General features: G+C 47.4%; 1 protein-coding gene and 1 long non-coding RNA gene across 3 annotated transcripts in view; one reads left to right on the top strand and one right to left on the bottom strand.

Moving 5' to 3' along the window:
* The window catches only part of LOC122163803, a 36,377-nt gene extending 16,026 nt beyond the window's left edge, over positions 1-20,351 (bottom strand). The window contains exons 1-2 of one of the 2 annotated variants that reach the window (XR_006170050.1): positions 19,889-20,351; positions 3,911-3,956 (exon numbers count right to left, since the gene is read on the bottom strand). This is a non-coding gene — a long non-coding RNA (uncharacterized LOC122163803). Of the gene's footprint in view, positions 1-419; positions 470-3,910; positions 3,957-19,888 lie in introns of those variants that run through there. The other variant, XR_006170049.1, reaches the window with a different exon arrangement.
* LOC122163802 (tumor necrosis factor ligand superfamily member 10-like) lies at positions 17,827-24,528 on the top strand. The gene is made up of 5 exons (XM_042825301.1): positions 17,827-18,066; positions 21,164-21,310; positions 21,598-21,634; positions 22,109-22,216; positions 22,504-24,528. The coding sequence occupies exons 1-5, from the start codon at positions 17,842-17,844 to the stop codon at positions 22,944-22,946; spliced, it is 960 nt and encodes a 319-aa protein (XP_042681235.1). The 5' UTR covers positions 17,827-17,841; the 3' UTR covers positions 22,947-24,528.
* The last annotated feature ends 1,755 nt before the right edge of the window (positions 24,529-26,283 follow it).

Genomic DNA, 26,283 nt, shown 5'->3' with positions numbered 1-26,283 from the left:
ATCCAGAGGGACCTTGACAGGCTGCAGAAATGAGCTGAGAGGAACCCCGTGCAGTTAGCTCTACAAGCCCACGTAGGTAGACATGGCAGAATCTAAGGCATGGTGGTGCACACCAAATTAAATATCAGCCAGCAGTATGCCCTGGCTGCAAAGGAGGCTAACTTTGCACTATCCATTCTGCAAAGTACTGGCAGCAGGTTGAAGGAGATGTTCCTTCTACTATACTCAACAAATATTAAGCCACATCTGGAGTGCTATTTCCAGTGCTGGGCTCCCCAGTATAAGAGAGCCATGGCCATGCTGGAGAGAGTCCAATGAAGGGCCACAAGAGGATTTCCTCTCCAACTAAGAAAGGCTGAGAGAGTTGGACTGTTCAGCTTAAGGAAGAGGTTGTGTGTATTATTAACGTGAGCACTTACCTGAACAGAGCATGTCAAGAAGAGAGAGACAGACATTTCAGTGCTGACCTCTGACAAGATAAATACAACAGGCACAAACTGAAACACAAGAAGCTTTATCTGAACATCAAGAAACACTTTTTTACTATGAGAGTGATCAAGCACTGGCAGTGGGTTTGGATGAGATGATCTCCAGAAGTCTTTCCAACCTCAGCCAACCTGTGATTCTGCAAACTCCAAGGCTTGTTAGAGAGAGTTAAAGAAACTAGGCAGAACACGACCACAGATGATAATGAAGAATATTCTGTCTTGAGAGTCACTTAGAAAACTAATTTGCCTGCACAAAGTGCCTATGCTCCCTAACTATAAACCATAAATGAATATGTTTGCATTTCAAAAATTCAAGAAATGGTATTCTTCTCTGATACAGCTTGCCACTAGATCTCGTTCAGCATCTCTACCTGTCCTTTTTTCGTTCCTCTGCTAGCTGAAATAAGAGGCAAAAAAGGTAATTCTTGTGCTTACCATAAAGATTTTCACTGCACTGAAAGAAAGTTGCTGCATCTTTCTGCTCCTGCTTAGCTGTAGCACAAAGATGTTCAGCTTGCTAATGCTCCTGTGTAAATTACAGCACACTGCTTTCTTACCTGCAGAACCTTCTGCAGTGATTTTCTTTCTTAGACATAGAACTTGCTTCTTTTAAAACCCAATTAAGGGAAAGATAAGCTGAAATCATACCATTGCATGGAATACAACAACAATGCTTCTTAGAATTAAAAATACACTCCTGTATTTTTATATGCAACTCTATTTTACTGCTAAGCTCTTAAAAAATGGCTCCTGAAATCTACCATTTTTTTTCCTGTTTAAGAGACCATACGTTTGATTTTATTTTTTTGTTATAGCAAGAGAATATTAAAGGTCTACGTATGGTACAACATTTTACAGAACTCACATGGGAATATTTTTAATTCACACAGCATGCTTTTGATCCCTACATGATCACTGGCCATTTGTCTGGAATTTCTGGACATCCGCAGTGCTCTCAGAACTCGTTACTGCTCTGAGTATTTTATGATCATTCATGAATCCTGGGCAAATGACAAAGGCCTCTAATCCCATCTGGCAGCATTTCTGGGTGGAAGAACAGGGCATGTTAGAAGCCCATCTATACCGTAGCCACAAAATTCCTAAATAAAGTGGAGCAGAAGTTGAAGAAAATGCTTTCCAAGATTATCAGTCTCTGTTCCTTAAAAAGCTGAGCCTTCTGTCAGGCCTTACAAACAGTATGTTATACGTATCTAATGTAGATACAAGGGAAAGCAGAACACAGGTTATTCTCTATCTAATTTGAACTTGCATCTTACTAATAAGATGTGAATCCTGGTGGGGAATTAAAAGTTTGTTTTCTTAAAGCATTATCACTTGAGAATTCTGATACAAGAATTTCTTTAATATTCAACAATAGAAACAACAATTTCTCTGTAATTATTTACAGATATTTTTTTTCACTTTAGAACCAAGGATAATTTTTTTCTAATTTTGATGCTTTTAACTGATAAATGCCAAGAACTCTGAAAAAAAAATGTTACAAATGATAGCTTTCATGAGGAAGATATTGTGTGAAAAAATATTATTTTTCATATATGTTAGGGGTGACATAGGTTCAGTTTTATTTTTTCCTGTCATTTTTAGCAATTCTGTTGATTTTGTCAAACAATATACAAATCTGTCTGGACTGTTGCTCTAAAATGAGCAAAATAACTTTTTCACCTAAAAAATATAATGAAGTCTGCCATGAAACAATATTCTTTGGTAGATACGAGCATATGTGGAAGAACTCTATGGGTATTACTGCCCATGACCCATTGCAGAAAAATAATTACAAACCCTTGGCTCAGGTTCCTCCTCCCTCACTCCTTCCTTCACACATTCACCTATAGCAGCAAATTCTTAAATGTTTCATTGATGACAATCTTATCTAATAAACGTGCATTTATCTAGAGATCAAGATCTCATCCTCAAATAGAATGAAAGGAGCTTTGACAGGAGATTTTCTTTCCTATAGATAGTAATAACATTGCTCACATTTCCCTTTCAGACTTCAATGGGAACCACCAGTTAATAAATCTCATTTGCGGACTAATGAATTCATACTGTCAGGAACAGCTTCAAGGGGCACAGGTAATAAGATCATCTGAACAGGAAAACTTCTGGAAACAACCCAAAAATGTGTTCTGTAATCAGACCTAGAAGAAATACCTAAACTGTTTCATGACTTCACACACCAGGCTTTGTGGAAAAAGCCTAATTCTGTATACCATGAAAACAGTGATACTAGTGCCATGTTAAAAAAGTTGCTTGAAGTAGAACAGACATTTCATGAGGGATTGTGTGAATGTAACAGCTAGTCACAACAAGGTACACTGCAGCTGTAGATGTAAAAGTTTTCTGGGTAAATTGCTGAGCTTTGATTCCTAGTTGTAAGGTATGTCAATACTTTGTGACTCTTCATTTTCTATCACAATCACACTTCAGGGGGTTGTTTGTTGGTTCTCCCAGAGCTACACATTACTTTTAAAGATCATATCACCTGTAGGTTAAATGGATTGTATTTCTCCATGCTTTTGACAACATATTCTTTTCGTGCCTAGAAGTACAAGCTGACACAGTTAATCTGGACATGATGTCATACTTTCATTTCATAAACTTGGAACATTATTAGAAGAAAGTATCAAGGTGATACCTCATGGCATTGTGGTCAAGAGGGGAAACAGTGAGAAAAACAATTCAGTGTAGCCTTGGGCCTTTGACTGATCAAGGCAGACCATGTAAAGTGTATTGTTTGCCTTGAGCTTATAGCATTCCTGCCCTTCCATCAAGGCTGGAAACTAGACTGTGTGCCATACTGCTGCACAGAGCATGTTGGCTCTGCACCCAAACAGGAGGGAGAAAAACTTATGTATGAAATGGAAGACTTTGTGATTTAGGAACTTATACCAGACTAATAGAGTGCTGAGAGAAAAACAGCACTAAAAACTTTTTTTATGCTAAACTCTTCTAATTTTTGTTACAAACATGCCAAAACAGCTGCCAGACTGCATTGTGGAGATGGGTACGTTGCACAGGCAAGAATGACCCAAATTATCATTATTATTAGCTGTCATACAAGAAACTAAACAATTTTCTTACAGTAGTGATTAGGAAACTGCCTGCACCTTCATCTAAGAATTATAACTTTTTTAATCAAAAAGGATTAAAATAAAAACAAGTTTTTCAACAGCAGATAAATAACTTGAAGAAAATATGAAGTCTTTAAGCAATCACTGAACCTTTTACAACTTATACAAGTTATTTTACAAAGTAAAAAAAAATAAATATAATATTCACATTCCACTTTTTCTGCTTTGAAAGTGCTGAAAATCAGCTGTTCTCAGTAATTCCTAATTTACACATAAGAGAGAAATTAAAATTTGTGATCCTAGACATTCTTCCAAAAAATGTTACATTACCCAATGTAATGCAGGTCTCTCCAAAAGTTGTGCCTTCTATTTATTTCTGTGAAAATGGAAACAGATAGAAAGAACACAATAACACTGTTTGATAAAGCCAATTCTCAGCACAAAACATCTTTTCCAACATAGCCACCACCATTAGCTATGCATTTTCACTAGCAATGAATAAGAGCCTTCATTCCACACTCATAAAAGCCTGCAGCAGCTGTTCATAGTCATCTAGAACATTGCTTTTCTTTCAAATCACTGTCATCTCTGCTGAAACACACCACCCACCACACCTCCATGCTCACATCCACTCTTTGTTCTCCGTAAACATTCAGCAAGCACTGCTGAAAATCAATTGGCAGCATTTTTTCAACATGGAGGAATTCAATTCCACCCCTTTGCTTCACACACATTTCCATATCAGACACCATTTTGTCGGACTGCCCCCTGCTGCCATCTGTCACGTGGCAACAAAATGGAACAGAATACTGATGTTAAGGCTCAACCTTCCCATCTACCAAAATTCACCTTTGATGTCGTTGGCCAATATAATAAGATAGGAGGCATTGCTTTTGGAGCAGTTCTCACATAAAGAAGTTACCTTTTTTATACAGCCCACCTGTTATCTGAGCATACGTCTATCTACATGCTTACATGGGCCTTACTGGTGAAATATCCAACCACAATTAGCAATGAGTTTTATTCTCCAGACACCTAATAGGTCATAGATCTATCACACACTGTAAGAAAAAGGTCAGCAAAATGCGTGCTTACCCAAAGCTAAACAGGTTTGCAGCGAATGAAAGAAAGGAATAAAAATTTCCATGTTAAGTCTCATCTCTTAAATGCTAGAGTCTTACTTCAAGACTCCTCATTGCAAAGTACAATTTTATCTCCTGAAGATTTATGAGATTCTTCAAAGAGCACTTGCGTGGTGATCAGAGAGCAGTAACTCTAAACATATTAAAACTGCCTTTTAAGGCCATTAGGCTCATAATGAATGTCTTTCTTTTATTTCAATAAGCTACAAATACAGTGCAGTAACGTATTTGCTTTGATTTGAGGTGATTTGAGATGTCCTTGTTTCTCTATGCAGAACTTAGTGATCCCATCTCAATCAAACTAGAATATGAGGTAAAAAGGACATGAAGTCAGTATCTATACAGAGATGTGGATGACAGCAAAGGATCTTTGGTAGAAAAACTTCCTAAAGAGTGAATACTAAATGTAAGGAAAGCCAACCAATTATGTTAATAAACTGCTGAGGAGCATCCTGGCATAAGAAACCCTACAGAGAAATACTGCTTCCCATGTAACACACTGGAATCTGATACTGCATGACATAGAAAGTAGCCTGGAAGGAATACTGCATTCTAAATATATTCCTGACACCAATGTACAACCACTTCAATCTGTAAATTTAGTTACTTCTTTTTTTCTGTGCTGGAGGAACATCATTGTGCTTGAATGGGAATTGAAGCCACTTCTGTTGTTTCAATTCATGTATACAGTTTTTTGGTACTACAACCTAGTAATACACTTTTATCTTTTTTATCTTTTATGTTTTATTGTTTATAGTAGCTTCATATTTGCGTTTTGTATTTTCACTTGGAACAATCAAAACCAATAAGAAAAATCTTGTATCTGAATTTCATTTCCTCTTCTCACCTATTAATATTCATGTTTCATGCCATGCACAACCACTAAAGATAAAATCCTCTTGGCTATGTGCAGTGAGACCTAGAGAAAGATCGAGGAAGATTCCCTTCATGGGATTTTGCTTGGGTCACACAGAAGGGCAAAGTTAAGGATGCAGCAGCACAGTTTTTTGGCAGGAATTCTATCCTAAATCATGTCAAATGCTATTCAAATACAAAATGTCTCGATATTGCTATTGCTAATTAAAGAAAGGTTGGTTGTTGACAACCATGCTGATCAAGGGGAAAAACAAACAGGACTGGAAGGACTAAAGGCGCTATTTAGGGAGCTCTGTGCTTAGGGAAATAATGCTGGCTCTTAGGTAATGCAGAAGCCAGCACCTCAGCAAAGGCTGGGGGAGGAGGAGGGGAAGCCACACGGGGGGGTGGAAAGGACAGCCAAAGGGAATGGCCACTGCTCAGCACAGCTGCAGTCACTGAGTGGGCTGAAACATCTGCATCACATAGATGTGTGGGCAGAAGTACGTATATCACTCTTTTCTATTTTATTCTGCCCTCCCTGATAACTATGTTGCCTATTATAAAACTGAATTATTCAGAAGAGTAGTCAAATAAATCTTTGGCATGCTCAGGGTGGTTTTTAGGGTTGTGTTTTTGGGGTTTTTTTTTTGGTTTTTTTTTTTGGCTGGTTGGTTTGCTTGCTGTTGTTTTTTGTTGCTTGGTTGGTTGGGTTTTTTGTTGTTGTTTTGGGGTTTTTTTGTTTGCTTTGCTTTGTTTTCGTTTTTAACGCAATAGCTCTTGGGCCCCTGGAGAGTTAGCAGGTCTAGATTTGCAGGTGAAGTGTGCACAGGTTCACTGCAAAGGTCACAGAGTCATAGAATCATTTAGATTGGAAAAGACTCTTGAGGTCATCAACTCCAACCATCAACCTAACACTGCCAAGACCACCACTAAGCCATGTCCCTAGCCACCACATCCACACAATAAATACCTCTTAAATACCCCTCCAGATCAGGGCCTGTTCTGTTTCAAAAGAAACATGCTCATTTAATATAGAATTGTCTGTTAGAGATATTAAATGGCTGCTTCTTTCTCCTTTATTATTGGCATTACAGTGTGCCCCTGGGCTTCCTTTAATTTATGCATTGTGTGTGTGTGTGTGTGTGTTAAGCAATGCAGAAAACAGGACTCCCTTGAAGTACCAAAAGAGAACTTTCACATAGGAAAATCAGAACAGTTTGGAGAATCAGGACAAATGTTTAGCCCGTTTTTTAGATTAATAGCAGGTTATCTCTTATCTTACACACATAAAGATCCACAATACAGGACTGTAATTCACATTCTGGACTTCTAGTCGACTTGGTAAAGCCAACATTTTGCCTGCAGTTTTTCTGTTTGTATTTAAAGTGTGAGAGGAGGCATTTGTTATTGCCTATTGCCCCCTACAGAAAAACATGAAGATAACAGTAAATTGAGTGAAGAAGAAGAGAATATGTCTGTACTGCAGACCATCACAAGTCCAATTTTTACTGATTCAGAAGTTTCTGAGCCTGAAAATAATGTCACCTATTTTAGTGAAGTTTTAGCTTAATTACTTTTAAATTTGGTGGTGATCATATAAAAAGCAGCAAGCAAAACCAAAGAAAGGTAACTAAAGCAAAGCAACAAATCACAATGATTTTCAGTCTAGCAGTGGCAAGAAATCTTGAATGCTGTCATTTTTCTCCAATTCTTTTCCTCCACTGCAAATAGAAAATATTAAATCATCTTTTCTGCTTCTTATGAGATCTATGCAAGCCAATATCCATCAGTGTTTTATTCTAACACGAAGGAGAGCTAAACTTAACTTCCTTGACAGGAAAAAATATTGAGCAGAGAGAAACTTATTTATCAGAGAGACGCCTTTAAAAACAGATCTCCTAAGCTCGTATGGATACAGGAGAATGAATTCAGCGTGAGAACAAAGGCACACACACACACATGCACTTACACAGAAAAGCAGAAGTTTTCTCCTGCAGTTTCAAAGGAAACTGCACAACGACTTCAAAACATAATGATCTCCTAATGAAATAAGCATGTATCAGCAATTATAATTTCAGTGTGAAATGCCATGTACAGAAGAAAACTTCAGCAAGCGAAGATTAATTGTGACCTGCTTTTTAAATGGGTAGGGTTGCAAATGTTCTACACAATGATTGGATTAAAATGTGAGTGCTAATTCTATTTCAGTTTGCATGAATGGTTCCGCAATTAGGTAACTGCTCCTGCATAGTCACTGCTCTGGGGTCACTCATAGGACGCTAAGAGACATCTTACAGTTCTGGAAGTTTTGTCTGCTTTTCAGGGAACTGTGTCACAGCTCTGGACTTGCACTGCACTCTGGGGTGTGAAAGAAATTTCTCAAAGTGGAGACAGTTTTAGTCCCATGTGAAACGTGCTAAAATGTGCTAAAATGTGCTAAAATTACCCACATCAGTCAGCCTATACTCAGCAAGCAGCTGCAGCTATGAAGATATGTCCTTCTGAACCAAGAATCCAAGATGAGTATATGGTCTAATAAGCAAGAAAAGATTTCCTGTGTTGCTACTTGACAAGTCTAATGCAGAATATCTCAGAACAGTCTCCAAAGCAAAGCTGCCAGGAGAGCTCAGGAAGCCACCTACCTGCTTCTGGACTGCAGATCTCTTAGTCATCAGATGATGCTTCGGTACAGCAGCAAAGACCTCATGTTATTGAAATCTTACTAGTGACATTTTGCATAACAGACTTTTTTTTTTCCAGTATTTCCAGGATATATTCATCATAATAACGAATTCTTATCACAACAGTTAGTATAACTGGTTAGGATTTTTCACTGTTACTCCATTTTCTGTAATAAACATACTTTTGCCAAAGCAATAACTTTCTGTGGAAATGTACTGGCTTAGTATCTTCATGGAGAATTTTTAGATTAAAGGTACAACATTCATGCTAAAGAGGAAGGGCTCACTTTGCCCAGGCATTTTTCTATTTGAGCAACTGTATAGGACATGAAAGATTCAAATTCAGATCCCTGCACTGACCGGAGAACCTTTGGTCAACTGCCTATGAAAAAACTGATCAAATTTCTTGCCTGGGGAAGAAAAGAATGAAGACAATAGAAAGCAGGTTGCTCAGGTCTTTGTGTATCCAAGATAAATTTACTCATTAGAGTTTTGCCACAGAAATGACATTTTCTGAATTGGGGAAATAAGGAAATCAGTCACACTCACAGAACTACACCAGACAGTTCTACTTAAATCTTCAAAAAGCTTTTATAAGTGCTTTTGAGGAAGCAGACTTGCTTTGCAAAGGAAAATCATTGTGGTCTGGGCACTAGTAACCTCCAGACAACATTTCACAAGCATTGGTCTAACTTCTCAGAATGCTTCTGACTCAACTAAACTTCCTCTTCAGAGGGATTTCTCTTTCAGTATGTCATTTTTTGGTTGGATATCTGCTAGGAAAATGTACCATTTGATCTGTGGCCTTCAAAGTGAGCTTTATCTCAAGCTACATCTTTTCTTTCTGTGAGACTAATGTCAGACTCTTCTCATTACAATAAGTGCTTAGACACAGATACACATGACTTTACAAATACATGTACATAGCACATGCACACATGCACACACATACAGAGTGTGTCTGTTTTATATAAATGCATGTATAAAATCTACATTTGTAGATATAAAGTCTCATTACTTGACAAAGTAAAAGGCCAAACTTGTGGAAAGTTATTAGCGCAGTTCTTATCAGCTGGTCTTATTCCATTTCACTTCCCTAGGGTTTTATTTGTTATCCTAAAGACTGAAGTTTAAGAACTGCATGTTGGATGTTAATCAGAATTTACCCAATATTCTTAGCAAATACCCTGAAATAGATGGGAGGTGGCGGTGAGAGATCCATCAGCCCAGAACTCTTTTCGTGGTAATAAGAGTAATAATGAACTCAAACATAGTTTGAATTCTAAAAACACTGAGCTGATGGAAATTGGCTATTCCAAAAAGCCATCAGTGTGAGGTAAGTGGAGAGGGAAAGCTCCTCCTGAAAGGCATTTTTTTGTTCTTATTTTGAGAGATTTATTTTTTTAATCTTCATCTGTTTTCACATTATTTCCTCTTTCTGCTTTCATCTTTCAAAGTATCAGTTCTCAGAAAATAAATGAGTACCTAACAAATGTAATATTCTTTAAATCACAGCTACGTGTATAAACTGTAAAATGCAATTACAAATCATGTCTCTCATCCCATTTCCTTAACCTTGAGTTTAGTATCTTCAGAAACAGAAGACTTTAAGCCGTGACTCTTCTTAACCATTTTAACACTGTGAAAATTTCTAATAATTGCAATGATTACTTAGAAAGCAGAAAGCATTCAAGTTATCAGTGTTTTCTTTAGAGATTATTTTTCTTCGCAGAGGACACTGGCAGAATTTTATGTACTCACTTCACAAGTTACGTTAGCGTAAATAATCATCGTCATCAAAAATATATTGCTCTGTGCAGTTACTGAGGTTTAATTGGGCCGTAACTGCGCAGCTCAGGCAGAGATGGAGATAGAATATGAATGCATAAGGTAGAGCTTGTGCACTAAAGACAGAAAACAATTGTGTCACCCTTAGTTTAAAAGAGCACATACATGCAATAAGTTATGCTTCTGAGGCAACGGAATGGATAAAACAGCCCACATAAGCACACTTGGCTCCTTTGAATGTGCTTAGATTTTCCAGCTGTTCAGCAAAAAAATATCATAGGTAGAAGCAGAGAAGAGCACCAGAATAAGTCACAACCAGATTATTCTTTTAAAGTAAACTTTCTTTTAAGGAAGGAGAATGAATAGCTGTTCTTGAAAGTCCCACCCTTGAAACAATCTAAAATCAAAAGAATGTTGTCTGTGTTGGAGCCCTATTTATACAGCACGTGATTTCCTGCCTGGAATGTGTTGGAGTGATCCTATTGTTAGCAAATGACAAATGCAGATTGCCGAAATGTTATTTGGGAGAGGGGGGAGTTAAAGAAACATTTGGGAAAATACAAGTAGAAAATCAATTGTTCTATTTTATGTTCTTGACAATTTCTTGCTCGCTTAGAAATAATCAGTGAGTTAAAATGTGGTATCCATTACTAAAAACTATTTAAGAGTCATTTATCTCATCCAAAATTCATGGGCATTTCAAATCACATCAGAAAATAAATACTTATAGTTAGTATTTTCAGCATACACCCCTCAAATAGAGCGAGCACACGATCACAGGAAAGATTAGCCAGCTTCACTTATTTGTACACTTATATGTACTGTGCTATGGAGGATTATGCATAGTTCCACTGGGACCCGCTTCTCTCTGGGAGGATGCATTTCAGTACTTCTGATAGAAGATAAAGGGTACGGGTGGAAACCTTAGTAGCAGGAGGTAGGAAATACTGGCCTTACTGCCCTGCAATGGACTCCACCACCTCCCGAGGCTCTGACCGCACCAGTTTGTGCTGCCGGGCTCTGCCGCTAGAGAGAGCACGGAGACCGGCTGTCAGACACGGCCCGCTCGGATGCGGAAGACCGGCGAGAAGGAGGAGGTACAGGGCCGGCCTTCCTTCCTTCCTTCCTTCCTTCCTTCCTTCCCTGCTTCCCACCAGGGTCTGGGGATTCTCCCAGCTCCAGGCCCCAGCCCGACGGCGGCACTGCTGCCAGGCCCTCTGCATGGGGCAGGAAGGGGCAGGCAGGTGGCATCCTGATACCTTGCACGAGTCTCCAGTTGGCTCTGGCCGTGGCAGGGGACTTCTGGGGCAGTCACAAGGAAGTTCGGGGTCTTTATACGTAGCATCCCTGTCTTTGTGCTATCTAGTGGAAAAAGCCTATCTGACCCACTGCCAGGGCACAGCAAGGGCTGGCTGCTCCTCTGGGCCAGGCTTGGAGGTGCAGTTTTACCCCAGGCAGGGTAAGCAGGCAGAGCCAGGGCTGTTTGTTAGATCTGAATAACTGCAAGTTCAGATAATCAGGAAAACTCGTGATCTGCTCTCCCCACTCCACAGAAACTCAGCTGCCTGCCGAGAATCACAGAAACAACCTTTCCCAGACCTGCAGCTCTGAAGGAAAAGGGACTGGGGGGCTTTGGTCAGACTGGAAAATGAAACCACCCACTGTGGTGGGTGGTCTCCTAGCACACAGCTGGATGCCACGAAATCCAAACCTCAAAACATAGAACCACCCTTCCCTCCACCACAAGATACTTTCCTTTAATCCTGTACAGAAGAAAGACAAGGGCAGCAGCAGACAAGGGCTGCTCAAATGCCTTCTGCTGTACTGTTCCTGGGTTTCACTTCCTACTGTGAAAGCAAGAGCAGAGACAGCTGTGCTGAATGAGAACTAGGAAAGTAGGATGTGGAGGTGGTGGACAGGAAGCACAGCTGGCCCACATGGGCAGCTGATGCTCCAAGACCCCAGCTGAGTGCTGCATGGCTGGGCTCAGGCTGTCCTATTTTTTCTTTTCTTTTAATGCTCTGCTTTGCCAGGATGTTGCAAAACCCACAGCTTCTTTTATTCTCTGCAGCCCAGAAACAGCCAGGCGTAGCATCCCAGTGTCCCAGTTCGGAGGAGACAGCAGCCATCCTAAGATAGAAACATCTTTCCTTGAGGTGCAAAGATGGGTCCTATGGCTGAATCAGGGAAAGTTATGCTGTGTGAGAAGAGAAGCTGAGCTGAGCCAACCCAAACCCTGAGAGTTTGCAGGGAACTACACAAACCAGCTTTCTATCACAGCTTCCAGAAATTGGGGTTTCAAAATAAACTGGCCAGAACAGGCGAGGTGCAACCCAGTGATTTGCAGAAGGATATTTCTACAAAAATACTTCCAGATCGTGAGTACACCCTGCCCCATGAGCTGTCTTGACAAGGGGGGGAAGGGGCCTCTGGCAGCTCCATGGGTAGTGGATGCACATGAGCCTTCTCTCAAGGAGCTCAATAGTTCTGAGGATAGGAAGGGAAGAAGGCTGAAAAAGCCCTGAGCCAGCAGGAAACCTGCGGTGGGAAGTTCTGAGTCAGCTCCAACCACTGAAATTTGTCCCCCCTGCAGCCTCCATGTGGTTTGCATGATTCCCTAGAACACAACAGAGGGTCTGCGTGCCTAGCAGAGAAAGCATACGCTGTGCATGTCTGTGTCTGTCTGCATGTGTGCTGGAAAGAGGAGCACAGAGGTCTTGGGATTTCGCTCTCTCCGAGGTCAGTCCAATGCTGACTCAGGTGGGTTTAGGACAAAACCAAAAAGCAAGTGTTCATTTAGATAAACTGCAGAACTGGGGTATGAACACTGCCACACTCTTTTCATCATGGGCAGCAAAGGACTTTATATTCACTATTAAAAACAAACAAGCAAAAAACCTTCCACAGGCCTTGCTGACAGCATCAGCAGTGTGTGATCTGAACAACTAGGCAGACACAGCTATCCTGCACACCCTCTAGGACCACTTCTGAGATGGACTTGCATTGTTCTGCTTGCCCCACTGCTCCCTCCCCAGGAGCTGAGACTCCCTTTCCAGAAAGACATTTGGGATATGGCTGAAGAAGTGTTTCTCTACGTGTCTCTCATAAACACAGATCATGAAAACTTTTGGGGTTGGCTGAGGAAATTTTCTGCTGGTTCAACTGTGGTCTCAGGCAGATTGAGACTGCCAATCCCAGAGAGGGACTGGGTGCAGAGAGACTGCTGCATTGGCATCGTCAGTCAGCATTTGGGCGCTGAATCATGTGGTTTGGGTGCTGAGTCATGCCTGCTTGAGTTGCCCCTTCCTGGGCCTGCTGGCATAGGGAACCTCTGTGCAGCCCCATGGTACATGTGCTTCCTTTGGTGCCTGCAGCTGCCAGAGCCTGAACAGCCAGGCCAGCTAAACCATGTGCTCCCACATTCGCTCTTGTGGCCCCCTGGGAGGGCAAAGGGGCACCACCAGCTCCAGGCTAAAACACTTCAATCTCTTACACTCTGAACTGAGGCTTTATTTTTTTCCAAGAACATCTGCTGCATTGTCCACTTCCTCTGACATTTCCTCAGTAATGTCCCTGTGACCCCAAAAACTCCCAGCAAACACCCTGCCTGTGGGCTGTGTGCCTGCTCCTAGTGAGCCCACATCCACATCACCAAGGGATAAACCCCAAAGTGTCGTTCTCCTACCCCCACCCCTCCTCCTGTTTATCTGTCTCTAAAGCACAGGTGAAATTTGGGCAAGTTAAATGCGCTGTAAAATCTCTGGTATTCTGGGTGGAGGAGATAAGAGGCCTGGCTTTAATCATCTCTCTTTGTTCAGGCAGCAGCAGGTCTGCCACAGCCATGTCCAGCTCTTTTCTGCCCATGCCGGATGGAAGAATGGCAATTTCTGCTTGGAAACATGGCAAAGGAAAACACCACGTCTTGAAAAGCCTGAAACTGATTGTAGGAGTGGGGACCAGCATCCCAGCATTTCCCTGCTGGCATCCGTTCCTTTGCACTATTTCTATATAATGAGCACCCTGAGAGCAATCCTGCTATTTGCATATTTTCTTGGAGCCTTTAATCTTCATCCAAATCAGCCTTTCCCCCCTTTGTCTGAATGCACTCAGTCAGGGAATGCCCCTGCAGCATCCCATAGGATGGACATACACCAGAGCATTGACCAAGCTAAGCGTCTTCCTGCCAGGCATCTCAAGCATGTGGGCAACCACACAGGTCCTCTGAAAGCCTGTGGTGAGCAGAGGGAAACTGAGGCACAGAAGTGCTGAGACACATCACTGCCAGTCCACTGTTTCCCAGGTTCCTACCACAAAAAAGCATGCTGACCCAAGGATAAGGTGAACCATCAGAGATTCTCCCTGAGGGTAGAACTGAGCCTGATACAGATGTGGATTCTCAGCATAGTTGAGACAGACTGGTCAGGAAGATGAGCTGATTAAGTGCATCAGCTGGAAGCACCAGGCTTCCTATTGAACCTTGGGAGCATGATCTGGTGCGGAAGAAGATTTTTCGCATAAGGCTCAGCGGAGGAATTGATCAGTTCAAATCGAAAGACAAATGTTTGAGAGAGCATACCAGAAAGGCTAGCAAAGACCTTTCTGAGCTGCGTGCGCTGATTTCACATCCCGGAGGGGCTGCTGTTTCCTGACTAAAGATCATGTAGCCAACACATGTTAGAAATCAAGCCAGCGAGAACAAGGCTGTGGCTTGCCTTAAAGGAGCAGTCTCACAAAACTGAGAACTGGATCTGAATCTCTGCTCCAGAAGGTACAAACCGGGAAGGAATGAATGCCCTGGCTAACCCAGCTCAAGAGGAATCCAGTATAGCCTAACCCAGTAGATCCTGATTGTACTATCACCTCCATAAAACCTGGGAAAATCACATTACTAAATTGTGCATTCAGCCATCATACCTGAAGCAAAGCCAAAGAGAATCTAAGTTGCAGACTGTAAAACTCACACAGCTCGCATCCCTATGCAGGCAATATCTACCTAGTTTCCCCTATTCCAGCACTTTGGTGATGATGCAAGGCCACAGCAAAACACTCTCTCCCACTTTCCTGCACTGGTTCTGCATCACTGAGTGCTGAGGAAACAGCTTTCCAGGCTCAACTGGCCCAATTCTCCTAGTGCACGGACCAGGAAATATTAGAAGTGAAAAACAACTCTCCAGCCAGTCTCAGGAGGCATTTTTTTTATCTGGCTCCCAGCCAATTTTCTTTTTACAGTCCAAGTGCTGGTCCTGCCCTCACTCAGGCTTGGCTGCTTTGCAAACCTCCCATCTCCACGGAACAGAGATGAGCTACTGAGCGCTTGCAGCTCCAGGTGTCCTGCTGCTCACTAGCAGAGCCCAGGTGGGCCCTTTCCCCACTGTATGGAGAAGCAAGTGGACCAGGAGCACAGCACATGGATGAGTGCTACCCAAGCTGCTTCTGCATATGCATCCACATTCCAAATTGCAAATGCATTTGGGCCCTCTAGCCCGTGTCCACCACCAGTTACTGATCCATTTCTCATTTTCCCCTTCCCAACACATGCCAGGGCAGGACAGTGCTGTACCAGTGCCTGAGCAGAGCAGCAGCCTCTCAAGGGCTTAAGGCACCATGTCATGCACGGAGCCAATGGAAACCACCCAGTCACTTGACAGATGCTTTTGGCTGGATGATCCCCCAGTCTCAGTAGTATTTTTCCTGGTACAGGGAGAAGGGGCAGCATTTCCTCCCCACGTCCCTACAACACAGATCACCAGGAATTCAGCAACCATTTCCCACAGAAAGAGTGGATGCTGGGAAAGGGTGGTAGAGATCTTTGCACAGAAAATGAGTGATTAGATCAGTGATCTGAAAACATTTGTACTTGCATTATTCAAGGCTCAGCAAACACTTTTATAAAAGCAATAAGAGCAGATAAGGTGACTAGTTACCCACTTCTCCATGTCTGGGAAGCCATAACTACTACTCATGTGGCTGCTCTGTGTGCAGTACGTATCAGAAGCCCAGAGAAGCCTGACATATCTGGCACTGCTGAAGGAATTCTGCAAATGCATGCACACCTAAGTCTTGAGGCTATGAAAGCACTGAGATTATGAACCCACCATCACCACTATGGGAAAGCAAACATGGATGGGGGGAGACCTGTGAAGGAAACCTTCTCAAAACTACTCCTGTGGTACATGCCCTGCAACTCAGTCCACAGAACAAGGGTCAGGAGGTATGATGAAGGACCCTCCAAATCTGGCCAGGAGCTCCAGTGCTCCACGAACAAGCTCCAGTGCTCCATTTGTACACGGAAAGAAGAATGCACAAGCAAAGTAGGACTGCAAGGATGTTTGAGAAGTTCTAGTTCAAGCTCCTGTCCTGGCATCTGAAGGAAAAGACAACTCCTGTACGTCCCTAGCTGATCCCAAGGCAATTGTGGAGCTGCTGCTTCACCCCCAGGCATACAAAGGAAGCAAAGCAGCCGCGATGACTTGTAAAAAGATATAATAGAACTGCTCCTTTGTTTTAAAAAGGTGGTTGCTGTGAATAGTTCCCTCTTTCTGCATCCCAACCAGCAGCTCCCTGGGGGAAATCTGTCTGCAGAAAGCCAAAGCTTTTGGGATTCAGTGGAAGATACAGTGCATACAGTGCCACTTTTGGCAGGCAGGATGTAAAATGGGACAAGTTCCTTTCCTAAGCAAAAAAAAAAAAAAGCCAAAACAACCAGCATTCATGGTGTGAGAGCCCTGAAGAAGCAAGGCACTGGTGTGCTGGCTCTCCCCAACAGCTCTCCTCACTCCAGAGGTGCGGGGCTCCTCTCCCCTGCTGTGGCTTCAGCACTGGCTGTGGCCCTGCCTCCATCAGGGGCCGCACCAGGGGCCCCTCCTGCTCACAGTCGGCCCCTCATTTTGCTATAAATCATAAAGTTTACCCCAGGGTACCACTTGGGGTTATTGGAGCTGTCTGTGGGTTTGGCCTGGGGCCAGCCCACAGTTTTCCCACATCCCATCCTTAGAGAAGAGACAAGGGCTCAGGGAGAACTATAGTATTTGTGTATGAAGATCTCACTTCCATTGCAGGGGTGAAAACACTACAGACTGCGGTCACCCGAGCACAAAGCAGCGACTGGCAGTCATCAGGCAGCAATCCTCCTCCAGGTTTTCTGTTTGCTTTCCAAACAACTCAACATCCCCACTTCAGGAGGACAGGGAACACTGCTCACCAGCAGAGCACAGCCTTGGGGTCAGCAGTCAGCTATCAGGGAACAACCAAACGCTGCTTCCAACCAGATGCTTTTCCAGCACCCGGGCCCAGGATGGTTTCTTAGCGGTGGGCAGTGGAATGAGCCCCGGGAAAGACTCACAGCAATCAATACCTTTCTGCAAACATTAGCCTCTGGGGAGACCCGCTGAACCCTGGCAGACATCCCCGGCACCCCGTAGTCTGCATCACCCAAATCACTGGCCCAGCCAACCCCGAGACCTCCCGTTCCCAGCCCAGACAGCGCAGGGACTCTCCACCGCCTGCAGCAGGGCGTCCCCAAGCCCTGCACCTCCACCACCCTGCCAGCCTCGTGCGGCTCACAAAGGACAGAGAGCCCCGCTCTCGCAGCGCACGAACGCCCACCGCCCCTCTCCTGCCGCGCAGGAGGAGGTGCGGGACAGACCCCACCCCCGAGGCCATGCTCGACCCAAAGCCCGAGGACCACCCCCACTCCCACCCGAGGCCGCCTCCATCCGTGTCTCCGCCCCTCCCCGGTCCGTCCCGCCGGAGCTGCGGGCAATTCGGAGCGGGGGGGAGCGACGGCCCGGCCATGGCCCCGCAGCAGCCCAGTGCCGGGCAGTACCTGCGCTCCGATAGCGGCGGCTCGGCCACCCGCATGCTGGGGGACGGTCCGGGCACCGATCCGGGGGAGTTGCGGGAGAGGCGGCGGCGATGCGGGCCGCTCTGGGGCAGCGTGGCCGTCATGGCCATCCTCGCCCTGCAGATCGCCTCCACCACCGGGCTCTTTGTCTACTTCACCATGGCCATCTCCAAGGTGAGCGCGGCGCGGGGCCTCGAGGGCGGCTGGGCGAGGGCTGCACCCCGGGAGCGCCCGAGCCGCGGCTCCGCTCTCGGCGTGGGACGGCGCTCGGCGCTGGGGAACGGGGCTCCTCTGCGGATCCCTCTGTGCGCAAGGCGAGCCCTTGTCCTGGGCGGCGGGTGCCGACGGAGCTGCTCTCTGCCCGCGGGTAACCTGAGGATGCGGGTCCGGGCTGGGGCCAGGGAAGGGTCTGCACGGACGCCCTTTGGTCCCTGTGCCCTGCCCTGTGCTTCTCATCCCACGCACACTCCAGGACTTCTGCAGACGCTGCAGCCTTCTTTCTCTCTTTGTGAGGCTGGGGGAACCCCACACCTGGAGCTCTCAGGCGCTTCGTTCTATTGAATGGCGCCCAGTAGAGGGGTGCAGCCTCTCTGGCTTGCCCTCGGCATTGCTCCTGCCAAGCTGTTCCTGATCTCAGCTCCCATGGACTAAGTGTTGCAACCAAATCCTGCCATTGACAGCTGCACCACTGCTGCCCGATGGGCATCAGCAGCCAGAGAGCTTCCCAGGGCCCCTTGACCACCCTCACACAGGCACTGCCCTTGTAACAACAAACTGCAGAGGATGGCCCTGGTCCTACAAGCCCTGCATGCACACACTGCTGCCCCTGCTATGGCAGATCCACAGCGGGCCCCCAGCAGTGGAAGGGTCAAACACCAAACAGGAGACATGGAAAACCAAAGGACTACCAGGCAGCTCTGATGAGGGAGGGCCCATCAGTAGAAGGGCACGGGAATGCCAAACTTCGCACAAAACCACAGCAGAGGTGAGAAATTGGACAAAGCCCCATCCCTGGGTGCAGGAGGAACAGTCTGTCCGCTGACTGCTTCAGCATCCTTCAGAGCATACTCCAGCCTCCACATTTTCTTTCCTCCCCTGGATCTCCTGTGGCACCCACTACAAGGGATTTACATGAGAGGTATCAGCAGGAGAACGGAAATGTGGGCAGACAGAGCCTCAGGGAAGGGCTGAAGGAAGAAGGCAGTTTACACTGATTTACATCTTTGGAATAACTTCTGGAGTCTCTCACTGGATCCCAACATGGGAACAGTTCTGCTGGTAGCACTCAGAACTCAGCATCCCGAGGGCACAGAATCACTTGCCTTGGCCAACCTCCCTCACCCAGAACACATGCACACCCAGTCTGCCCTCCCATTTTACAGAAGTTTCTCCTATTTTTCATTTAATTTAAGGGGAGACAGACAAGGTAGGGACTGCAATTATCCTGTACAGTGAGAGGTGCTGGTGGCACATGCAGCCTATCACAGTGAGCCTTAATCAAGGCAATTAGCAGAGCCAGTCAACTGGTAGTCAACTGGTGGCCAGAGGGGTATGGTTGCAGTGCTCATTGTTATGCTGGGACTGTGCGACCACATTACCAGGGCTGACCCTGATTATATGTGCCTACACCACAGTTAGTGCTGCTGGCAGCACAAAGGAGCTGACTGCACACACTGGCTCTGCCCAAGCATGCATTGTGTTGGAGAGTTTCATGCGAGCAGCCTCATCACTTGGGGATTTACAACAGACACTGTGCTTCCACCCACTCAGACAAGCATGTCTTTGCAAGGCTGGCAGCTCTGCCACCTAAACCCATCCCAGGTGAACCCGTGAGAGGGCTGTGCTTACCCTCCTGCTGTGCCTGCACCACAGCACTTCTCTGAGATCAGCACTGCAACCCATCTCCCACCCACTGTGCTGGTAAACCCAGCCCAATAACACACACACACACACACACACAAAAAGTGAGAGAAAAAAAGAAGACTTTTTATCTCACCTCACATAGTCTCTGTGCTGATTCCAGAATCTCCACTGATCGGGGTCAGGAGGCAGGCAGACATCTGGTGGAAGCTGCAGGCTGACTGGAGGAAGCACAGGATGCTGGTGGGACTGACAGAGTGACCAAGGGCTGCTGGGTTGGCTCCCTGATCTGGGAACAACCCAGGTGGTGCAGGCAGGCTGGTCCAGGTGCCTGCACTGGTTCCCAGCTCCTGAGTGGCAATGTCAGGGCAGCTGTCCCATCTGGGCCCTGGTTTTCCCACAGCCAGCTGTGTCCGTCATCCGGGCAGCAGCTGTGCAGAATTGGGCCAGGTCATCCTAAAGACATGCTGGCAAGGCATAGTTCACTATGCAGCAGCCCACATCACTTGGAAGGAAGGCTTCCTTCCCCCAGCCACAATCCAGCACAGATTACAAAGTGTTTGAGCTCTGTCTGGGCTGATGCAGTACTTGGGGTCTGGTCTCCAGCCAGTATTGCTTGGCCCTGGGAGGGAAGAGATGTGTGAGAGCTTAGTTTACAACAGGATCAACAGCAGTAAATTACAGAGCCTCATCACCATATAGCAGCCATGGAACAGGCTGCTGCATGCTTCCAGCATGGAGCTGGTATTCTTACCTCTCTGCACAGCCACTGAATGGGCCGAGGACATGTGGAGCCAAGCACTGCAACCCCTTCCCCAGAGCCTGTGAATATCTTCTTCACAGCTAAGGCTGGGTCATGCTTGCTTCCCCAGTGTCACAGCAGGAGAGGTGAAGGAGATGGAGAAAAGGAAATTTCAGTACCTCTCCTTTACCTGGTGCTCTGCAGCTTGCAAGAATCTGTGTCTTCCACTCATGCTCAGCACTGAGACTCAATGAAAGGAGCTGTCACATTTCTATAACCGCTGATATGAGCAAGCTTTTGCCAGCCATGGGGATCATAGGAGGACAAAGAGGATTCAACCCATTCAATTCACAGAACAGGTTTTGGACAGAGCTTGGGACACACTCAGCTTTCTGCCAACTGATTCCTTCCCAGAAGAGCAGCTTCAGTCCACATTTGTGTCCTGATGGTACCTGCCCATCCTACCATCAGCTTTGTGCCCAGAGAAGGGCTGGGTTATGCTCTATTCCATGGTGTGTCTGTGGGCATCCTGACACAGGAAGAGCCAGACCAAAGGCAGCTGACCTGGGCATGCACCCTGCAGGGATCCCCACTGCGCCCAGCCAAATCATGTGCACTGCCTTACCCTGCTCTGTCCAGTCTGTGAACATCCAGGTGTTTCCATTCCAGCTCAAAGCTCAGTCGCAGGGCAGCTCGGAGGAACTGAGGTGTCTGCAGCTTATCAATCAGCAGCAGGAAGGCTCCAACTTGGAAGAGCTGATCAGCAACCAGTCTTGCCTCAAGCTGGCCAACACCATCAAAGCCTACGTGGCCACGGTGAGCCTGGGGCTGCTGGCTGCAGGGCTGGGGAGGGTGGGATACATGAAAGGAGAGCTCCCATTTGCCTGCCTGCCTCAGTTTCCCCATCCGCTTCAGCGGTGGGTGACAGAGGCTCAATCCAAGCAGGACTGCATGCCAAATCCTCTGCACAGAGGAGATGGTAAAGTCCAGAGGCGTAGCATGAAGAACATATTGAAAGCTTGGAAGGATGAGAGGAGCTGGGGGCAGGGAACAGCCTTTGCATCTTTAAACCATGGGGTTGTTTTTCTTCTCTAATGGTTCAGGTGACAGAGAACGCTATCAGCAGAAGCGTGGTGAATGGTGAGTGCATCCCTCTGAGCACTGGGGCAGGAGTTGGGGTTCTGCTCACGGGGAACCTTTGCTGCATGGTGTCATGGGTCACTGAGCTGTGCTGTGGGCTGAGCCATGTCCACGTGCAATGGCTCAGCGTGGGGCTAGGGCTGCCAGCAGTTCAAGGGTGATCGGCCGCTCCCAGGGCAAACTCCTCTGGCACAACACTGTGAGCTGGGCGGGAGGGCAGACTGCCCTACCGGGTTGGAGGGATGTTATGTCTGCTGGATTGGAGACTGGGGAACCCGTCTACCCAGGAAGCAGCACAGAGTTGTTAGATAATAATTGACTACACAGTCACCCCAAGTGAACTCCCCCTGTGTAGGGTCAGTGAGGCGTTCTGCTGCCTCGTTCTCTCTAGTTGCTAAATAAGGACATGCCAGAATTGGTCCGCAGGTCCCTGCACACTCTACCTCCTAAATCCATTTGTCCCTTTCTTTGCAGAGGCCCAGAGGAGCTACTTCAACAGCTCAGAGGGACAGGTTGCTACCAAAACACTCGGCAAACCCTCAGCACATCTCACCCTCCGCCCACAGAGCCCGGCCCAGGATGGTGAGCCAGGAGACGCCAGCAGGGAGCTGGGGGGGCTTCTGGGGTGGGGGCGGGGAAAGATCATAGAATCATAGATCTCCCCCAGAGATCTTCACCTGAGAGCTGAGCATGGGAAGTTGCATTTTCCAGCAGATAGAAAGATGTTTGTCCTTTCCAGTCCAAGACCACCCTCCCCACCCCACCTCCAAGCTGGATGGTTGTAGGAGCACGATAGGGCCACCCCTACTGGCCCTGAATTGATGCCCTCAGTGCAGTACACTCCCTTAATCACCCTGCCTTCTCCTCAGGAAGCTCCAGACGCTTTGGGAACCTCTCGCAGTCCTGCCGCCATGCCATCACTCGCTGGGAAGACAGCACCATCCACTCACACCTGCAGAACATCACGTACCGGGACGGCCGGCTGCGGGTCAACCAGGCGGGCAAATACTACGTCTACTCCCAGATCTACTTCCGCTACTCCCGCGATGGGGCCGGCGCCCGTGTCTCAGTGCCGCAGCTCGTGCAGTGCATCAACTGGAAGACCTCGTACAGCCAGCCCATCCTTCTGCTCAAAGGGGTGGGCACCAAATGCTGGGCACCTGAGGCAGAATACGGCCTCCACGCTCTCTACCAGGGGGGACTGTTTGAGCTCAAGGCCGGTGATGAGCTCTTCGTCTCCGTCTCCTCACTGGCCATTGACTACAACGATGCAGCAGCCAGCTATTTTGGGGCCTTCCGGCTCGACCTGTGACAGCCTCCTTATCCTCACACCTTCCCTCTGCTCTTGCTGGATTGACTCTTCCGCGTGGCCTAGGGCAGAAGCAATTTGAGCTGCTGTTGTGTACAGCTTTCCTCATGCTGTTGCCTTCCTCTGTGTGGGACAGCCAGCCAAGTGGCCAGCGGTCCAGCTGGGCCTGACATAGTGTAATTCCCTGCATCTGCTGTGCCTGGTGGGAGTCAGCTGGAGCTGGGTGAGTTGGCACAGGGAACACAGAGCAGAACACACTTCTACCAAGAGCCACACCACTAGGGTGCCTTGTAACCACTTGCTGTGCATCTGTGTGCCCCCCACGCCATCAAGGCGGAAGCACAGAGGCCACAATGTCAGACTAATCCTTCTCATGGCAGGACCACCCCCCTTCAAGTCTGAATCCAGATTTGGCACATGCAGGTAGCAAATCATAGCCAGCCATGCTGCCAAGCTCCCGGATCTTGAGCTGGAAGTACTGGGGCGGAAGTCAAGGTTAGCAAAGAGCAGTGGTATGAGGAGAATGGCTGCAGGGCTGCCCACCACCCCATGGCCAAGCAGCCTGCAGGCACAGGACAGATCCAACACCAACTTCCAGGAAATAGTCAAGGAGTTTCAGTTCAGATCAGTTAGAAACCTGATCTGTGCCAGCAATCAGCTTCTAAGGAGGCAAAGAGCAGGGTCATAGCGCTACAATAATTACCAGCACAAGCAGCTGCACCCAGGCACATGGCAGAGATGCACTCCTTGCCCAGGTTAGACGCAGCATCAGCAGAACCCAGCATGTGGCACATCCAGAGCAGCATCTTCTCCCTGGAGAGAGCTGAGGAGCTGCAGACTTGCAAGACTGGCACCTTGGGCTGGTTCTTAGCAGGATGGAACAAACAGCAGCACATACAGCACTCCAGGTCGCCCACACAAACCCCTGAAGGCGAGGAAGGGACACTGAACCAGCTGTGCCCAGGGTGCAATGTGGTCCTCAGCAACTTTTCACGAGCCTCATGTGACAGCAATGAAAATGCAGAAAAGCGGTGCCCCAGCCCCTTGGTGCTGAGCAGGGCCAGCAATCCACATGCTGGAGACAAGCTGGGCCACCTTGTGGGGCAGCCCACATGCACAGGACCACCAAGATGAGGAGCTTGACATCTCGCCTCCCTTTGCTTCTGACCTAGCATCCCTTTCTTTGTGATTTTGCTTCTCCCAGCACTGTTGGGCAGCAGAGCCACTCTTTGCTCACATCAAGTTGTCACCCTCCAGGATTGCTGCCCAGGCCACGCTTCAGCTCAGGCAGCAGTGGCACAGGACCCAGGACAAAAGCAAACCCCTTTTGCTAAACCTCCAGGACACATCAGACACAAAATACAGGTTCAAGCAGAGCAGAGCATGATAAAGCTGGCTGGGCCCATGGACACTGTGTGGACATAGACCACTTTGGTAACTACTTGTATACTCTGTATCATATTATGAATGTTAATGTACAGGGACAGACCAGCAGAACAAGCTGCCGCAAAGGACACAAACACCCCTCCTGCCAGCACAGTTCTGGGGGGGTCTCAGTGCTGCTTTCAATAAATCCTGTACTCCAGCCCTGGCCTTGCACCTCTGTGCAGCAGCCTCAAGGTGGGTATTTAGTCATGTACCATTGCATAGTAATGCTGCTGGTCCAACCAGACAGCAGGATGTCCAGGCCAGTACACCCACCTGCTCTTTGCTAGCACGCTGCAAAGCACTTGAGTGCTGTGCAGCCTCTCACTGCAGAGCAGCCATATCTGTTCTCCCACTGCATTTCTTGCTATAGCACACGGCCCAGCAGAGGCTTTCTGCAGGCAGAGCGTGGCACAGGCTGAGCACAGAAGGTTGGTTTGCCCACTGCAGCCTGCAGAGTTGTGCTCCTAGCCCTGTTCCCTGCACAGCACCTGCAGCAAGGCACCAGGAGTGGTGAAGCAGCTCAGTGTTGAGCAAGAGCTGCGAGTGCCAAGGACGCCTGGGGGAACAGGTGCCTGTGATTCCCAGCAGCTCCAGCCCTGCAACTTGCAGACAGTGAAGGCTGCAGGCAGCAGTGGGGTCTTGTCTCATCTTGCATCACCAATGGCTCCACAGCCCAGGCTAAAGTCATGCCAAGGCAGCTGCACCCTCACCCCATGAATGCCCCAGGCTTTCCCAGAGAGACACACCTCTGCTTCCAAGCCTGGTGCATTCCCTGCCAGGGCCAGGTGTAGCTCCTGCTGCAGCTCTCCATGCTGGCTAAGCTCAACTGGGCATTCAGCCCCCAACCCCGCTGAACTGGGAAAGGGAAGGGCTCAGACGTGGTGCAGGAAGCACACTGCTCCCATCAGCAGCTGTCCAGAAGAAGCGGGAGTCGGGACATCCCTCCCAGCTGCCTGGGGGAGTCCTCATTCTGCTCCTCTTTGCTTTTGGGTTGCTGAGCCAGCTTAAGGCTTCCAGAGCCTAGGATGGCTCAAGCCCACCCAGTCCAAGACCCAGGGAGCTGAGATGGGATTTTTCCTCTTCCTGCCAAGGCCAGGCAGGAGCTGCTCCTTGCTCCTGCTGTCCACCCCCCATCTTTTCAGGCCTAAGCTTTCTCTGCATCATCAGTTGGGGCTGGGATCCAGTGCAGAATGAGCCAGGGCACTCCCGTGTCTCTCCCTACATCAGGAATGTGATTTCTCCCCCCCACAAGCAGAAGATGTTTACCTCCCTCTCCCCTACCCTGCCAGGCCAAGGAAAAGAGGCTGATAACAAAAAAACTGCCCAGCAGCAATCCTGTGGTCTGGTAACCCATGCTTCCCTCCTCCACCCTGCCTGCTCTGCATCACCTGGCCCCTAATGCACTGTTCTCTGCCTGACAGCTCTGCTCTGCACCCAGCACCCTCCACACCCAACATGTCCCTTTCCCTCTGCTGTGTCCAGGCAGGGCTCAGAGGGGTGCAGCCCTGCTCCAGCCCCAGCAGCCTCTCCCTGGCGCTGTGCAGGAGGCGAGGCTTGGCGGTGCTGCATCTTAGTCATGTTTTGCTCTTGTCCAACACAAACAAAATACTGAGGCCTGCAGTCCAGCTGGATTACGCATAAGACTGTTATGCGAAGATCCCCAAACACAGCAGCCCTCATTGCATCATTCAGTCTAGTTGATTTCTGGTGCTAGTTAAAAGCCCTTCCTTCAAAAAGTACCTTGCAGTTCTCATCTTTGCATGAGCTTGGTGAGCAGCAGCAGCAATCAGCCTCCCAGGGCTCTGCCAGGAAACAGAGCAGGTGGTTCAAAAGTTGTCTGTGAAACATAGCTGAGCTTTCCCCCAGCACGGAGGGGTAGCTAGATTATTGTTTTTCATGCAGCATCCAGGAA

Source organism: Centrocercus urophasianus, unplaced genomic scaffold (genome assembly GCF_019232065.1).
Source record: "Centrocercus urophasianus isolate 14NV4802_14NV808 unplaced genomic scaffold, USGS_Curo_1.0 seq_24, whole genome shotgun sequence".
In the NCBI taxonomy this organism is placed as follows: domain Eukaryota; kingdom Metazoa; phylum Chordata; class Aves; order Galliformes; family Phasianidae; genus Centrocercus; species Centrocercus urophasianus.
This window is presented reverse-complemented; position numbering and strand designations above follow the sequence as displayed.